This window comes from Impatiens glandulifera, chromosome 6 (assembly GCF_907164915.1).
Source record: "Impatiens glandulifera chromosome 6, dImpGla2.1, whole genome shotgun sequence".
NCBI classification, from domain to species: Eukaryota; Viridiplantae; Streptophyta; class Magnoliopsida; order Ericales; family Balsaminaceae; genus Impatiens; species Impatiens glandulifera.
The window spans coordinates 37998385-38017867 of NC_061867.1; the positions used below are offsets into that span (position 1 = coordinate 37998385).

The following is a 19483-nucleotide window of genomic DNA, read 5'->3' on the forward strand; positions in this document are numbered from 1 at the left end:
ATATTTCTTAGTTTTGGGTGATACTCTATTAAGAAGAAGAGAGAAGAAGACATGGGTCTTTTGTTCTTCGCAAAGGCGCCAATGGGTGCAAGTGACGAAAAGTCGTATTGTAGTCAGCAACACCAGAATGAAGAAGATGAGGTATATTTTTGACTTATCTTAATTTGGGACATATGATATATTAAAATATAAAAAGAAAAAAATATATATCTCTATATATATTCCATATATATCTCTGTATATATTCCAAATAAATAGATATTAGATTATGATATAATATAATATATAGAGATGAGCCAAGAATCTTTGAAGCGGTCAACATCTAAGACTTTTTATTTAAGTCTCGTTTGATTTTATAAAATAGGTTTAAGACCTATTTGATTTCAATTTCCACAAATAAAAATAAAACTCTCAAAGATTTGTATGCTTTGATCTTGGATTTGTATTAAGGCTTGTTTGACTTGAATTTCTCAAAGATGGAGATTTGTGATTTATCTTTTAATAGATTTGATTTTCGTCAATATGGAGATTGAAAATTGGAGTTGAAAAAGAAGGCGGAGTACTTATTCGATGTTGCAGATTATAGAAGACAATTGATGCAACATGTAAAGGGTTTTCTAATTAAACAGGTGTCTTTAATGTTTGTTTCCAAGAGTGTAGTTTGATATGTGTGTATAAAGGTCAAATTTGGATTTGCATCAAACCTTGTGATTAGATTTTGACTGGAAATATCCGGTAAGTGATGGTGCGAAGTTGTCAAGTGGATGTTGATGTCTCAAGGGTTCTACCAAGAATGATAATTTCTAAGGTCTGAGTTGAGGGAGCACTAATCATATATATATGGTTTGTTAGATTCTTTCTATACAGGATTTGGCTAGAAGAATGTGGAGAACAAACGATACATCTTCATGCTTGTTGAAAATTAGTTAAAGGTTTTATTATAACCGATTATTGTCTTGGCATATATGAGTGACATCATTTCACTATGTTGAGGGTTTTGACTTAAAGAAATTATTGGCTGAAATAAGTTTGGAGATATTTTTCTTTGGAAACCGGTTATTGAAGAAGTCAAATTAAAAGAGAGGGGTAGAGTGAAAATACAGTAGTAGATTTTCGCCTACAGCCGCGCAGGGTTCATCAAACTAACGATTGGAGATTCAAACAGAGTCCGATTGCGCTGAGAATTTGTCGAGAGGGTTGGTAACTCATTCCTCTACAATTTCAACGGTCGGATCAAGGTTTGGACGTCTCGAATTTTGTTTTTCTGGGGCCTAAAGTGTCTGCCTAATTTTAATTTTATTTGACTTATTTGGGACCAAAAAGTTTGTATCTTTTTGGTTATGACCTTATCTTATTGGAAGAGCTAATCAAGATAAAGACTGTGGTGATATTATGTGCTTTTACACTTGACAAAAACATGATCGAGTATTCAAAGTTGTTATTTATAAGGTGTTTACCGATGATAACATTGTCGACATGTTGATAGGGCAATTCTTTAGGCCAAATTTCAAGATTGCATTGAGTTGACGGGTGATTAAGGATTGAAACAACTCCAGTTAACACATATTATCAATGAAAGACCAGGAAGAGAAAGACTAATAAAAGACACTTATAAGTGGAGGTGGAGACATCTTGAAAGCAACTCTCAAACGACCAAGAAGAAATCATTGCATTATCTTCTAATATGAGAAGATAAATAAAAACCTTGAGTGGGATTCCTAGTCATGAAAAAGGGGATAGATGGGAGACTCGGTTAATTCAAAGGTGGTGATTTTGTTACTTCTTTTGTTCTATCTTAAATGTCTATACATTATGGATCATAGTTTAGATTAATGAGATGATTGAGACCTTGAATGAGATTCCTAGTCATGAAAAAGGGCTAGATGAGAGGTTCGATCAATTCAAATGGAAGGATATTCGCAATTTCTTTTAGAGAAACTATAGATGATCATTTGAATCATTGGTGAAGACAATTGAAGAGAGATATTGAATATTAAAATAATATTCTTAGATTTCTAGTCATTTTTTGATTCAAGAAACTAACAGATTGCAAGCTAATTTGGTCAATGAGAAGTATGAGGTTCAAGTTGGTTGAGAATGCAACGTTCAATGCAAGATGGGTGACAAATACTTTGTCAAATCTTTAGCTAAAGAAAAGAAATGTCGTGATAGCCTAATTTATTTGTTATGAAGTAGACGATAAAAGTTCGTCTTTTGTCTTCTCGTTTTCAATCGATATCTTATTTTGAGGAAGTAGACGATGGAAGTTCGTTTTGGGTGTTCTCAGTATTCGATAGATATTCGATTCTGAAAAAGTAGACAATGAAAGTTCATCTTGGGTCTATTCGGTATTTTGTTTTTAGTCGATTGTTGGACTTGAAAAATAAGACACTCGGTTTGTGGCAAACAAATGTGAAGATTATTTTGACATAATAAGGAATTGTTAATTCTAGTTTCCGCATATGTCAACGGGTATGAACAAAGATTGGGAAGAGTTGTCGAATGTTTCTAGTCGCTGAAGTAGCGTAGTTACCAAATTTATTTGGTGTTATAAACTCTATAATTTTATCTTCTTAGGGCTTTTGAATGGAAGTAGAGGTATAATGATTTATCTCGTGAATGACTCGAACAGTGAAGATTGATGTGTGACTCATAACTTTTTGATGACGCGATATACGTAATGGTGGAGATTGTTATTCTTCTAAGGGCTCTTGAGTGGAGTGGAGGTGAAGATTGATGGGTACGGCTCGTGTATTTCCTAAGGGACGTGAAATTCGTCAAGGTGGAGATTTATAATTTATTCATCACATCTCAATAAGCGCGGTATTCGCCCAAGGTGGAGATTGTTGGGGTTTGGGCTCATATTTAATTAGAGTTTATATATTATAATTGGCTTTGGAGTAGTAATTTAGTTTTTTGGCTTTTAATGTACTACTATAAATAGAGACATTGTAACCTAGGGTTACTTTGACCATTATTTCATGAAATATCAATAGAATGGACGACTCTCCGAGGATGTAGACATTGTTGGCTGAACCTCGTTATATTTTGTGTTCTTTATTATTCTTTATCACGTTATCTTTATATCTTCTTTTATTGTGTGTTTAGATTAGATCGTTTCTCAACAAATATTACAAATTTTATATAAATAACTTGACTAAAATAAACCATATATTCATCACACAATATTGATAATATGAGATAATAATATTGCATCCATATATATAAAGTTTGTAATGATGTTTTATTCCAAATTGTGAGCGACATGAGATGCATATATAGATTAAAAGATTAGCAACTTTGTTCTCCTAACTTTTTAATGTATTTAAACGCTGACGCTACAACTTTGAGATAGTTGATACTTGACAAAAGTATCAACAAAGACACCATTATTTGAATTATTCCCAAAGTTAATGACTGCTGGGCAAGTGACATGGATATGATAAGGTCCCCAAGTGATTGACAAAATCTTCCATCGAACTTGACCATCTATTTTCACAGCTAAACTGATGGAGCCATTTGATTGGATCTGTGCTAGGGCGGCTCCGTTGTAAGGAGCAATTGGCACGTTAAAACCATAGAGAAAAGGTGACCAAACACTGTCGCCCTTATGGCCTTGGTATGTCGGCGGAATGGATGTGAAGAAGGTGATCTGTTGGTTTTGATACACCGCATAAACACGGAAGCCTTCATAGTACGCTTCAATTCTACTGTTATGGTTATGAGCTTCCAAAGTCACCTAAATACATAGGTACCAACATTGATTAACTATGTTTCTTTAAATATATATAAACAAAAAAGTTATTTCTATTTTGAAGATATGTTTAATTTGAAGGCACAATTAACAGTATAATTTCATTTGCTGGTATTATAAAGTCGTCATTGATGGTGTTTCAAGGGTATGCCAAAAGTGTGGACTTTGATTTTCAACTAATTCTCACACAATTTGTGTTAAGGATATTACTTTTCCTTTTTGTTGGTGTTTCTTTTTGATAGGGTATTTTGATGAAGAAAAAAGGATACCAATTGTTTGTAATGAATCAGATATATTGATATAAATTGGTTTTATGAGTAGATTATAGTCAGGGTTAGTTTATATATATGGTATTTTATAATTAATGACATGTTACTTTGGTTCAGGGTAATAATGAAGCTCTTTATCAGATCTCGATGATTATTAACAAATGATCATATTGGGTAGTATATTAGATATATTAATTAAGTGATCGATTCGATCATTTTATAAAATTAAATAATATATAATTATGAAATTGATCTGTTATTTCTAATTAACCACCAAAGTCAATTTTATTATTCAAACATTATAATCTCTCAATGATACAGAAAGAATGGGGAGATACTAGTTGCCCTAGAAGCCCATGTTCTTTTTGCAACAGTTGACAATGAGAGCTAAGAAAATAATTTGAATAATATCATTTGTATTACATTTTTATATGATAGGATAAAGCATAATATAAACGATATTTTTTGGAAAAAGAAGAATATAATATGTTGTAGATTTTTTTTTTAATTTTAATTATAAATTAACCATTTATCAATGAATTATGATTGTGTACTAAACAAAACTTTTTGATAAATTTTGATATAATATATTACAGTAATGATCAAGTGAGGATGCAAACAAATAAATATTACAAAAATTTCTAGTCAAATTGACAAAAAAAAATATAAATAAAAAAATAAAACACTTTAAACCATTTCTATACCCTTCTTAATAAGAGGCTAAGTTGTCACTTTAGACCCTTGAAAGCATAAAGGAACACATGTGTAAGTACCTTAAACAACGGAATTAAATTACCCAATTACAAACTGACAACTTAGGAAACATAGAAACATTAACTCATTAGCCAAATTTTAAAATGGAACTCTTTGTGAATTAGGATTTTGATTTTTTTTTTTTTAATTCAAAATTAAACTCATTATTATTAAAATTATACAAAAACAAATGATTAACTTATTATTTACGTAACATTTATAAGTAAATAAAAGATTAATGTAACTAATTTAACTATCGAATTCCAGTGAATTTAGGGTTTGACTACCAATTCATTCAAATTCAGTACTCATAACCCTTAATTTGCTAAAACTTGGTAATATATTTTATTTAGTTATTATAAAACCATGTAAATAATAAGTTATTTGCGTTTAAAATCGTTAAGACAAAACTTTATTTTGTATAATTTTAACGATAAAAAATTTAAATTAGAAAAAAAAATGTCAAAATCCAATTGACTCTAACTAAGGTCTCAATTTCACCATTGGACCTAATACTTGTATCATGGTTCTCATAGTTTTGTTTTGAAATTTAACATAATTTTCAAGAGAATGATAAATATACAAATATAGTCTTAGGTATATCGTGATGATAGATTAATGCCATTGAGTGGGATTATTACATTATTTCTCATATTTTATTCTTGTCATTTGTTTTTATTTTACTTTTTCTGTTTTTATTTTATCTGTAATCAATCTACAAAGGATTAGATAATATATATATATATATAATGTTTAGAGGTTTGTGTTGCATAATAATTTCTTTGGATTTATATATATATATACATATATCTCTTAACAATACGATCTAGAATTGATTAACAATAATTTCTAATATTAACAGTCTTTAATTAAATTTTATTTTTCTTTATCCAAATATCCACATGATTGACATATGATATTTGGATTTTTAAAAAAAAAATATAGAGCCACCAATCCTCAATCTCTAATTTTTTTTAATAAATAATGTCTCTACTATCACATATTTGGGACTTTATACATAATCTATTTTTAGGTGGTCAATCGAGTCCTATTTTATAACTATCCTTTAAAAAATGTAAATTTTATCTTTGAGTTATAATTAGGTGAAATCGTGTATGTCGTCCCTAGAGTTCAAGTTTAGAACTAAAATAATTGTTTTAGTTATTGGACCACAAATATATATTTTTTTAACTGGACATAAGTACCCATTCTCGGGGACGACCCTGCATATGAGTATGTTAAACCCAAACGCGGTTGCACGACTTATATAGTCCTTAAAACATAAGGGCGTTATAAATGGACATTAAAACGCGTTTTTTTTACTAGTGAAAATTATCTTGAAAAATTACAAATAACTATATGAAATGAAAGAATACCTAAAAATAAAAAGGCATCATCAATTTGTGTTTACATTTTTCATTTAAATAAATTATATTGATCTATACTTATTCAGTTAAGCCCTTCACAAGTCATGAGATACATGAAAGGTGTAAACTTTGCAGGCTAAAAATAAAGGTATAAGAATTGAAGACAAATTATGTTGTAACAAAACGACACTTAATTAACAACTAGATGAGAATTACTTAATACTTATTTGGTCTAATATATATAAAGAAGGTTCTAATTAATGATATTTTAAGTTTAAAGATTTCTTTGAAATGTGGTGAAAATTTCATGATATTATATTTTATTTTTTGAAAATTTGAAACTTTTCATTTAATGTTCAATCGAGAATATCTCAATTTGAAGACAACATTATTATTATTTTAGAATTGTTAACTAGACTCTCCACTTTCAAGATTCTGTTTTGTGAACTAATTTTAGTATTGTTGTCAAATGTGAGGTGAAGCATATAAATTAAGAGTATCGATAAACTCAATGAAAGATTCAACGAAAGCAGGTCTACGAATTCAACGTGGTCTGTCAGGTGTTCCCACATTCCGAAAGCGCTAATTTCGGGTCTCGAAAACACTCATTTCGGGAAAAAAAATATTTAAAAAAATAATTTTTTTTTTCCGAAATGGCCGTTTTGGGTCCCAAAACCACTCATTTCAGGTCCCGAAACTACTCATTTCAGGTCCCGAAACTACTCATTTCGGGTCCTGAAACGGTCATTTCGGGAAAAAAAAATTATTCCCGAAATGGCCGTTTCGGGACCTGAAATTATCGTTTCGGGACATTTGAAAATTTTCTCTCCCCTACCCACGTGTCATGCCACGTTGATTCGTAGACTTAGTTTCATTAAATATTTCGTTGAGATTATCATTTTTCATAAATTAATACTATCTTCCCGATCACCATTGGTTGAACCAGTCAAAATTGTTTGAAACTTCGATATGTATTGGTTTGGGGTCTCATTGAAATTGGATTATTTAGACTCAAATTAATAAAGGATATTTTGGTATATCACCACTAGTCTGCGCTTATAGGATTGTTTTGTCTTTGTATTTTTTTTGTGGAGAATTATATTTGTATCTAAAAGAGGATGAAAAGGCTATATATATATTTAGTTGTTCTTTTAAGTAAGAGTTGATTAAATAACAAGTGATGATTGATTTCTTATAAAAATGTTAAATGCATTAAGATGTAGTGGTAGTTAATTACCTGAAAGCTGGCATTGAGAAGGTTAGTGGAGGAGACAGCAAAGGCGAAGACAGTTGCATCTTGGAGGAGGAAGGAAGGCTTTTTGGGACGTAAAAGAAGAGCAAGAATCATGACAATCATACCACACATCATGCAGAGGGAGACAATTGCTGCATATAGCTTCTTTGGTTTAAACAGTTTCTTCCTCCAGCTTTTGTGATGGTGTTCACATTCCCCTGATGACATCTTTAATCTAAACAGAACTAAAGACAAGGAGCGAAAATATGGATGCGATGCAGTGATATAGAAGGGAGACCAAGTGTATATTTGTTTATGTATGAGACTTAAAGACAGAAAGGAATTGAGTTTTATCTACTTTCAGATTTTTAAATTTCTCCCAACAGTTATAGATTAAATAAATATGAAAGGAGAAGGATCCATAGTAATGTTGCACGTTATTCATTTGAATAAGTGCTAGATGTAAGCTGTTTGTTTTTAGATTTACATATTTTAGTTTATATATATTTTTATTTGCACATGTTTTTAATATTTATTAAGTTTAAAAATAGTATTGTTCCTTAATTCATTTGATTTTGAAATATTACATTTAAGAGGCTGTCCTATCTAAAAAAATATAAGGAAAAAAAATAGGATACAACTAAGTTACTAACTTTCACACTGGGTTTCTCGATTAAAAACCGAGAATGAATAATTTTTGATAAATAGCAAATGAAGGGAGTGGGTCAACCATAAAAGTGTTGGAATTTATGGGTCACTATTATAATAAATAATTGTGCAAATGTCGTTTTTTAATAAAGCCAAAATAATGTGATCTAATGTGAAATCAAATTTATAAGAATGTATTTGTCATGAATATAAAGTGAGGGTACTTAACTGAACTTTCTAATTTTATGAAGGGGCTACATTAGAAATGTTCAAACCAAATAACTAACATTATGGTTATTTGGTATCAGAGGCATCCTAATTTAATTATGTGAGAAATTATAACGGTAGAAAATATGCAGATTTAATTATATGAGAAAATTATATCGTTATATCGGGTAGATATATATGCATATTTAATTATGTGAGTCGGTGCAGATATATACGCAGATTTTATTATGTGAGAAAATTATATCTTTATATCGGGGTAGATATATATGCATATTTAATTATGTGAGTTGGTGCAGATATATATGCAGATTTAATTATGTGAGAAAATTATATCATTATATCAGGGTAGATATATATGCATATTTAATTAATATCAGGGTAGATATATATGCATATTTAATTATGTGAGTCGGTGCAGATATATATATGCAATGCAGATTTAATTATATATATATATATATATATATATTAATTTGTCATAATTTCAAATAAATTTGGTATAAAATATAAAGATTTATGATTAAAATATTTTAAGACAGCATTTGATTGATAAAATTTAGAGATATTTAAATTCTCTTCTAAGTCCTGTTAATAAAAATTATTTATTTGATTGTTATTATTAAAGATTCCTAGATTTAAGAGATTTAGATTCTCGTTAATGATTGATATAATATATAATATATTATAAATTTAAGAGAGAATTGAGGAATATATGTTTATATAAAATTTATTATGTATAATTTTATTTTATTTCACAATAAAATTAAATTAAATAAATGTCATTTATCAAAACAAAATTACATGTTTATTCCGAAAATTTTAAATTATTAATTTAGGTTATATACAATAATATGACATTTAAATTCAAAATTAATGATATTATAGTTCATTAATTGAATTGTATTTATTGATACAAATAATTACCAAAGTGATAATGTTTGTTGAAATTGATTCAATAAAATTTTGAATGTTAGTATTATGTAATTTATGTGATTATATTATTTGATCCAAACATTGATAATTAATTGACGGAATTAAATAAATATCTGTGATGATAAATATGTAATAATTATAAAAGTCATATTTTTGTGAATAATTAATCTATTCAAAGATAGATTTAATTATTTGACATATCATATTATTAATTTTGATCATTATAACAAAATACTATTAGCAGTTAATATTACTGTCCAAAGACTTGATATTAATGTTGTGTTAAATATTTTGAGATGGGATAAATCATAATTTGAATTTAATTATTACTTAATATTATAGTCATGAGCATGTTATTATGTAATTTATTATTTTTGTTTTTGTTTATGAGTACAACTGTTGCAATTGTATCTTCCAATTCTAATTCAATTTCAATCCTTAATGGAAGCAATTTTAAGGATTTGAAAGAGAGCATTCTCATTGTTCTCGGATGCATGGATATCGACTATTCGTTTAGAATGGATGAGCTCACTCCTACTACGGATAATAGTAACTCTCATGATAAGAGAATATATAAGAAGTAGAAACGTTCTAATCGTTTGAGTCTTATGATCATAAAGCATGGCATACCTGAGGCTTTTAAGGGTGCGGTATCTGATGAGATAACCAATGCCAAAGATTTTCTTGCCAAAATCGAAAAGTAATTTGAGAAAAGTGATAAAGCAAAAACTCTCACACTTTTAAGGAGGCTAATTTCAATGAAGTTTAAAGGTAAGAAAAACATAAGGGAGTACAGCATGGAGATGTCTAATGTTGCTTATAAGTTGAAAGCATTCAAACTCGAGATACCTAAAGACTTACTCGTGCACTTGGTGCTTATACCTCTTCTTGTTCAATTCAGTCAATTTCAGGTCAGTTATAATTGGCAAAGAGAGAAATGGTCTCTTAATGAGCTCATTTCATTTTGTGCACAAGAGAAAGAGAGATGAATCAAAACAAGACTAAAAGTGCTCATTTTGCAAGCAACTTTAAAGAAAGGGGTATAACGAGGAAAAATGAAGTTGTTAAAGATAAATTTTCAGTACAAAAGAAACGAACTCAAGCTCAACCTCAATTTAAAAATGATAAAAGTTGTTTCTTTTGTAAGAAGGATTGACATCAAAAGAAAGAATATCCTAAGTGTTAGGGAAGTTCAATATTTGGTCTGAACTGAATATCCAACCAAATTCGAATTTCATTTTCGGTTTTTGAAATCGAATTTCAAACCATTTCGAATTCAAATACGGTTTTCGAATTTAATTTTGATTTTGGGTTTCAACACAAAACAAAACAGAAAACCGAATTCAATTTTTATTATTTATTCTTCCAAACTTAATTTAAGAAAAATTTCAAAATAATCAAATTATAATATTTGAATTCAAGATTTAATAATAAAGGAACAAAGAAAGAAAAGCAGTAGTGGTCTAGTGGTAGAATATTACAATGTCATGGTACAAACCCGGGTTCAATTCTTGGAATATCAAATTTGAATTCGGTTCGATTTAATTAAAATTTATTCGAATTCGATTCGGTTTTCGAATTGGTTAAAAAAAATAAAAAAATTCGAATAAACCGAACCGATGAACACCCCTACTGAGTACCGTATTTAGTGTGCTAAAAAAGTTACATTTCATAATTTAGTTTGATCTGAAGTTAATTTAGCTTTAGTACATAATTTGATTTCTGTTGTTTGTATGGACAAATTGGGATATTATTGTTCATTTAGAAATGAAAATTTAACTTTATCTATTAATTTTAAAGTTGTTGGAACCGGTTCACTTATAGCTTATGATGATCTTTTCTATTGTTTGTATGGACAAATTGGGATATCATTGTTTGGAAATAGAAATTTAACTTTATCTATTAATTCTAAAGTTGTTGGAACAGGTTCACTTATAGCTTATCATAATCTGTATTTTCTTGAAACAGTTGTTTCTTATAATGAAACCTTGAATGTGAAATCACATGGTACTAAGAGTAAAATAAATAATAAAAATTCAAGTTCCTTATGGCCCAAAAGATTAGGACATACCTCTATAAATAGAGTTAAAAGACTTGTTTCTAGAGGAATTTTGGATAAAATTGATTTTCCAGACTTTAATGTATGCATTAAAGGAAAATAGACTAAAAGAAAGAAATTATGTGCAATAAGAACAATTGACGTCTTAGAGTTGATACGTACAGACATTTGTGGGTCATTTCCCGCATCTTCTTAGAATGGTGAACAATACTTTGTATCATTTATAGATGACTACTCAAGATATGCATACATATTTCTAATTCATGAAAAATCACAAGTATTTTATGTGTTCAAATTATTTAAAATATGACGGTTCTGGTGAACAAGATTGATGTATGTGCTTTTTGTTGAAAGAGATTTGATTGAATCAATCTAAAATGAAAAAAATGAAAATTTGGTTTAAATATCTAGATTTTTTGAATTTGATGTTCTTGAGCTATTAGGCTTGAATTTTGATTCAAATAGTTTCCTAACATGTTTGTAAACATGTTAGGATGATTTCCAAATCATTATATCAACATCCTGATCATGTTTGATCCAAATAAAGTTTTGAAAAAAATGGATTTGAATTTTGATTTCAAAAGTTGTTACAGAGCTGATATGATGTTCTTATTTTGATTGTGTTCGACTATGTTCATCATTTCAAAGCTGTTGGAACAAGAATTAGGCCATGAGATGACCTATTTCAAAAGATCCCAAATTTTGACCTAAAATTGGTTTTGAAAAATTGATCTTTGTAGAGATTGACTGATCATGATTAGGGTTAAGGCTTTTAATCCCTAAATCATATGAGTTGATTGCAACTTATATATTATGATTTCATGATCTGTATCAAAAGATATTGAACCTACAAGTCTTGACCAAATCAAGAACACTCGGTCCTCTTGGACCAAGGAAAAGGATTGAGGCTCTTAGCCTATGACTGAGAAATAGGACCGAGAATCCTCAATTCTGACCGAGACTGATGACCGAGAAAATTGACCTAAGACCGAGACAAAGGACCGATGTTCTTAAGTAAGAATCGAGATCTATGACCAATGTTCTTGAGCAATGACCGAGGATTCCGGCCAAGTTTTTTAACCTAGGCTGAGAAATCTGACTTGGGACCGATACTCCTAAGTCCAAGATTGAGGAAACTAGACATCGGACCGAGCCTCCCAGGCCTAAGACTGAACAAATTAAGTTCAGGACCGAGCCTCCTAAACCTTAGGACCAAGTAGTCCGAGTTCGAGACCGAGCCTCCCAAACCCAAAACTGAGCCCTCAAGATCCATGGACACATGCTCCCGAGCCCTAATCCAGACCACCCTAGTCTAGGCCAAGCCCGTCCGAGCCCAGATCGTTAAAATCCGAACCCAAGCCCTAGGACCCTAGTCCTAAGGTTTGTTTGGTTCCACTTTTCAAAATCTAAAATTATTTTTGTAATTTTGGAAAACCAATCCATTTTCAAATAATCCCGAAAGGTCATAAAATATTATTTAAATATTTTCGAAATATTTCCCAAACAAATATTTTGGTTAAGGCCCTGATTGGAATTTATTTTTTAATTCTAACATGTTTTTATATTTTTCAAGGTTTTACTTAATCTTATATCAACGCAATCGCAAATACGTCTTTTAAAATAATTTTGTATAATTATTTACGTAATTTAAACATATCATTGTTTAGTACCTTTGGATTACTAATTGAAGAAAATAAATGTTATATATATAGTTTTAATAGCCAGACTTTGTCTTTAAAAATAAAAATATCACGGGCGCGAAGGACATAGCCCGATAGCCCTTTCCCGAGTGTAACAAAAAACTAAACCCCTTATAGAAATTCTGGTATAAAGTACGTTTACACATGTACCTTTTACTATTTTTTTAAAAATTATTTAGCGACTCTATTTTCAAATAAATAATCTTTTAAATTAATTATGTTTGACTAATTTAAACTGGGTTTAATCAAATTATTATTTGATCCCCAGATTATCAAAATTTGAATAAAATTAATTATTTTTACATGATTATTTTAAAAGCTCCCAAGTATTTCCAAAAATCTTTTAAAATAGTTTTTTTAAAAGATGCTTAACACGCAACAAACTAAGGCTGAAACACATCGAACCTCGAGCCACCCTACAATATTCCCCTTAATGTCATGTGTCACCTAATACGTGCAAAGCTGTAGGGGACCATATCCCGGGGGTTACAAAATCTATCATATCACCTTGTAATAAACTGATGCATATGGTTAAAGATTTGACTAATCAAATATTTAAAATATAAATTGATGCATTTGATGCAGTTTTCATTTCAATAAAGAGAAAGAAAGACAATAGTTCAAATAATTGAGATACAATCATAGAAGTGTACATGATATAGTAATAAAAAACTTGTATTGCCCACTATTCTATAGTATGGTGACAATATAGTTAAGTACTCTTACAGAATAAAGTAAATAAGAACCATTAAGTTAATTCCATTTCCATTTCCATGAATCAAAAGATAAGATCCATGAAGTATAGAAGGATGACACAATGAAATATGAGACAAGTAATTAAGGTTGTAGTAATGTTAGACATGTGTGTTGTTACTTGTGCTCAAATATGCTCACAAAAGAGATAAACGTGTTTGATAAATAAAGTTCAATATTAGGACAAGTGGAATACATAATGTATCATCATGTTAGACTGAATTCATTTGACTAATAAACTTCGATACAATTATCTGTATTGACAACAGAGTGTATAATCAGTTGAGATGTCGAGATGCATGAAAAGATCAAAGAAGGAATGTATATTTATTTCTTGTAATAATCAAGCAACTCTACGTATTGAATCAAGGTATAAACATAAACAGTCTTACCATGAATTGAACAAACAAAGTCGTTGTTATCCTTGGGTCTAATTACTTTGACTAAGGGTCAAATCATTTTGACTAACGGTATTTTGATGATGAACTTGTATAAAACTTAAATGAGAAGGAAAATAAGCCGTTTAATCGTTTTTATGTAGGTGCATCAAAACGTGATAAGTTAGTCTTAGCCTGAATCAAGTTCATTACACGTATTGGTTATGAGACGTAGTTAGACCTGCAGTCTAACGGATGCGTAGTTAGACGTGCAGTCTAACGGACGCGTAGTTAGACGTGCAGTCTAACGGACGCATAGTTAGACGTGCAATCTAACGGACGCGTAGTTAGACGTGCAGTCTAACGGACGCGTAGTTAGACGTACAGTCTAACGGACGCGTAGTTAGACGTACAGTCTAACAGACGCATAGTTAGACGTGTAGTCTAACGGACGCGTAGTTAGACGTGCAGTCTAACGGGCGCGTAGTTAGACGTGTAGTCTAACGGACGCGTAGTTAGACGTGCAGTCTAAAGGACGCGTAGTTAGACGTGCAGTCTAACGGACGCGTAGTTAGACGCAGGGAGTCTAACTCCTTCAGATTAGTCTAAAGGGACACGTAGTTAGATGTGTCGTCTAACTCCATTAGACTTGGTAGTCTAATGGATCCTGCTATTAGACGGGGGCGTCTAACTTCATTAGACTTGTCAGTCTAATTGGAGCACGTCTAATGCCTCGCTTCAGTAGTTGCTTGAAGTTAACATTCGTCTACCCACGATCAACTAGATGTACGCTACTCCTGCTCCACTAATCCGTGCAGATCAGTACAACAGCCAGTTGCATCCAATGGATTAATGCCACGTAAGAAAATTTTCTTCCCACTACTTGTTTCTTGTAGGAAAATTCTAGAAGAATATTTGGCGCACTACCAGATTGGTACGGCCATGATCTTTGTGCACAGTGTCTGCTGTACTTGTGTACTATGGAGGCTGTCCAATGGGCGCTTGCGACGTGTCAATTCAGAAGATTCGACCGTTGGTATCTATCCTCTATTTAAAGATCCTCAAGGACAACGGACGTAGAGACGATAGCTAGTCTGCCGAACTCACAATCGATCTTATGAATTGCTCACTTGTTTACTTACTGTGTTTGTACATCAAGAGAGTGATAGAATCAAAGTATTGTCTAGCTAAGTGATATTCTTTAAAATACTATAAGTTGAACAGAGTCTGTTTTGTTCAACACTGAGCTAGCTTTGAAACTGTATTTGATTCTAAGAAAAGTATAGTGAATTCTTATGGTGGTTGGTAGAAGGGTGACGTAGGAGAGTTTTACTACGAACATCCATAAACAACTCTCTGTGTCTTTTACATTCTGTTTTTCATTCTTGCGATTCGTTCTTAGCTTCAAACTCAAGAAAACATTTTCGCACTTGAATCGCTTCAAGAGTTTGCAAAGGTTTGTGAAGAATAGAAAGTGATATAAATCCCTAACAGGATTTCTATCAATCCGTTTTCAAGAAGTTGTCATCAATAGTTAGACCCTTGTCTCTATTGGTGCCACTGATCCTTTCAATTGGTATCAGAGCCCTGTTTCTATTCTCAAGCTATCACTAAGAATGTCGACCACAACCAAAGATGCCAGTGCTACTGCAATTTCCATATTTTCAAGAGGAAACTATATCATGTGGAAGAAGAGAGTTCGTGCTCACTTTTCTTCTATTCATGACTACATGTGGAGTGTCATCACAGATGGTCCCATCAAGATTTGAAAGAAGAAATCTGAATGGACCAGTGAAGACAAGAGAAGAAACAACCTCAACAACATGGGATTAGACGTTATGTATAGATCTCTTGATGACAGTATGTTCAACTGTGTGAGGGCAATGAGTAAACAAAGGAAAACAAGATCATTGCCACTCAACAGTTCGACAGTTTCAAAATACGTACTGGAGAAACGATGAATGAATTTGACACAAGGGTCAGCAAAGTTGTTTCCACTTTATCTATTCTCGGCAAAACTTATTGCAACAGAGAGATTGCTATCAAGGTCATGTGTGCTTTGCTAAGGGAATGGGACATAAAGACAATGACTATGATGGAATCCAAAGACCTCAACAAGATCTCGCTCTTCGATTTGTTTGTTGATCTCAAGGCCTATGAGTTCGAGTTGAACTCAAGGATTGAAGAAGATCAACCCTCATCCATCATCATTGCTAAAGTTTTGGTGACTGCTGAAGAGTCATCGGCTGCTCCTGATGTGAAGACAACTTCTCAACAGCTCAGCAATGATGTTATGTCTCTCTTCGTGAAGAAGTTTGGCGACTTCATGAAGAAGAGAAACTCTAACTCAAGCTCTTCAAATTCAAATGATAACAAGAAATCTAAATCTAATGTTAAATGTTTTAATTGTGGCATTCTAGGTCATTACCAATCGGAATGTCGGAAACCGAAGCATGATGAGAAGAAGAATGACGAAGAAAAGGAGCTAAAGGCTCTTGTGGCAGGGGACAGAAGAACAAACGGAACTATAATGATTCTTACTCTTCATCCAGCGATAGTGATGAAGACAAGGTTGCTTGATTCATGGCAAGAGAAGAAGAAGAAACTCAGAAAACTGAGGTGATACAGGGAAGCGGCAAGAAGGAAGCATAGAGTATACTCTTTTGAGTATATTTTCTAGAAGATCAACAATGGCTCTTGCCATTCCCAAGGACTAAGTGTTTTATGTTTTAAGAATACTTTTGGTCTTAAGGACCTCAAAACATTTATTTATTCATTTTGTACATGCATAAATTGAGAGGGAAACTTATTGTGAAAATAAAGATGCACACAGACAAAATTATTTAATCGATCTATTAGACGAGGTCATCTAAAAGAAAAAGCATGTACTTAGAAGTACTTTTACTTACACACTCTATGCATCTAAGTCAATGTGTCTTGGTTAATAACTTGCGCGGTTAGACGCTGACGTCTAATAGACGGTTAGACGTTTATGAGACAAGAGCAATTGGAAGCTCATGTCTAACCAAACACATGTCTAATACGTGTTGTTCATGCGTAATTAGACGTCGACGTCTAATAGACGTTAGACGTATATAAGACACGTGATTAGACGCATGCGTCTAATAGATCTATGCGTCTAATAGACGTTTAGATCTCATAGATTGTAAAAGTAAGAAAAACGTCTAACTATGTGTGTATTAGACTGATCAAGGACAACTGTCCCACATGCCGTGTCATCTAATTTTCCCGCTCAAACATAAAAATAGTCATCGTCAAATAACATGAAGACATGTGTCTTTCAAGTTAAAAGAGAATGACTTATATACCCTCAAAATTAATTATGACTCTTTGGGAAAAGACGTCTAATATTAATTAATGGGTCCTACCCTTTGGAAAAGTGACGGTTAAACCATGCGACTCTTGGAAATCTATTTAAGGACATCTTGCATGAGATCTTAAAGTTTTTCTCTCAAATCTCTCAAGAACCCTAGATTTATTCAAACCTCTCACTAAAAACTCTTGTTCATAATCCCCTCTTCTAGCCTAGTGGCAACAAGAGGTGGATATCCCCCAGGCCTCCATGAGGTCCTAGGTTCGAGCCCGTCAGACGGCAAGTTCTGCGCCTGATTAATTGGTTAAGTATGTTTGCGGGCTATGTACTTAACCCGCGGAGATTAGTCGCACTCCATAGGAGTAGCGGAACACAGCGTTCTTAAAAAAAAACTCTTGTTCATCTTGTGCCTGTTCATCTTCCTTTCAAAAATGGGCAACAAGAGAATCACCCTCGGACACTGTACTTTGTAGGTGGATTTTCCATCTATGTATACGTTCGATCAACAGGAGGTGGTCGACATGTTCAGATCTCTGGAATACTCTGGTCTCGGGAAGTATCTCGGCTGACCATTCATATTCTACGAAAAGGAAATCCGGGAGTTCTTTAAATCGGAAACTATGGTTGGCGATTCTATCATGGCAATAGTGAACAATACAACTATTTCTTTCAACGAGGCATCCTATGCGGAGTTTTTCGAACTTCCATACGAGGGCCACTCGTTCAACCTGAATCTCCCATCAAAAATCATTGCGGAAATGAAGACTGTTTTCTCGGCCGACAGTTCAGAAATCAGATTAAACGGGAATAAGATGGGTCTCAAACCCCATTTTATCTTGTTGAATGATGTTGTTGCTAAAGATCTTCAAGGGAGGGCGGGATCCTTTCATCTCTATAGTCAGGATCGTTTTGACTATAAGATGGCCATTTCCAAGGGTATTCAGGTTAACTGGGTTTCAACGTTGTTCTTGAACTTGTGCGCAACGATTGATCCCAAGAACTAAGAGAGTGTGAGCTTTTCTGTAGTCGATTGTTTGAACACTTAAGGGTCCCTATGGGGGATTCCGAGCCTATTAACTGTTGTCGAGTGTTCAACGTCTTTACTGTCGCCAACACTCTCGTTTGAATGAAGAACTCCAAGGAGTCTTTATTTGGCGTATCGAGCCAACAGACGGGTGGAAGATCCGTCACTTGCTCTAAGCAACCGGCTGCTTCTATTCTTTCGACGGGAGCCAAAAGAACAAGAACCGTGAACAAATCAGAGGCTAGGTCTACTAGCTAGAAAAGCTCTTCGAAGAAAGACTCCGAGATATTTGATTCCAGAGTAAAGCAAGGTCCTTCCGCACTTGCTACTATCACGATGTCTCCCCTGTCTCCTTCCGTGAGCCAATTAACAAAGCCATCAAAGTCCTCTGTTTCAAGATGAGAAAAGTCTAAGGCGCCCAGGGTATCTACATCTGTGAAAGCTTCATCCAAGGTAACCCCTACTCAATCTCAGGCCGAAGTGCCTAAGTTTAATGTTCCTGTGTTGGAAAAAGATGTGTCTGTTTCTGTTCCGTTGGTGGAACATGCTGTCGGGCTAACTATTGAGCCAGTTGATCCAATTATTAAAAATCTTGACAGGGTTCCATCTCATGTCCTTCAACCCGATCCAGTAGTTGCTGAAGCTACAGTGATTGTCGAAACAATGCAGGGTGTTGTTCTTACCCCTACTGTTGTTGTCATGTCTGAAAAGGCTCTTTCTTTGCCAAATAAAGAGCCTCCTGTACCCAAACAAGTTCAAAAAGAGTCCATAATGATAGGAAAGATAGTCCAGTCTGAAGTTTCGCCCTTTAATTATGAAAGAGCCTCCGTTTGTGTGTTCATTTTAATTATTCTAAGTTCATTCTAATTAAATAAAGATTCCCCCTTTAACGTAATTAAACACTTTTCCCTTTTGTTTAATAGTTTTCCCATTTTTGACTTAATTAACTTAATTTAATAATTTCCCCCTTTTTGATGATGTTAAAACTAAGCTATGATGCACGAGTAACTATATATAAATATATATATATATATGGACAGTGATAAATAT

The 19483-nt window shown here is 32.5% G+C and overlaps 1 protein-coding gene across 1 annotated transcript; it reads right to left on the reverse strand.

The window, feature by feature from the left end:
- Positions 1–3325: 3325 nt before the first annotated feature.
- Positions 3326–7639, reverse strand: LOC124943578 (NDR1/HIN1-like protein 1). Its single transcript, XM_047484070.1, has 2 exons — positions 7381–7639; positions 3326–3739 (listed from the first exon to the last, which is right to left on the reverse strand). Exons 1-2 carry the CDS (start codon positions 7603–7605, stop codon positions 3326–3328), a joined length of 639 nt encoding a protein of 212 aa, XP_047340026.1. The 5' UTR covers positions 7606–7639.
- Positions 7640–19483: the final 11844 nt, after the last annotated feature.

What these genes read in the sequence shown, in the direction of transcription:
- LOC124943578 (XM_047484070.1), bottom strand. Translation starts at nt 7,605, where the DNA reads ATGTCATCAGGGGAATGTGAACACCATCACAAAAGCTGGAGGAAGAAA. An exon ending in TTCTCAATGCCAGCTTTCAG is followed by an intron (nt 3,740 to 7,380) that starts GTAATTAACTAC and finishes CTATGTATTTAG; the next exon opens with GTGACTTTGGAAGCTCATAA.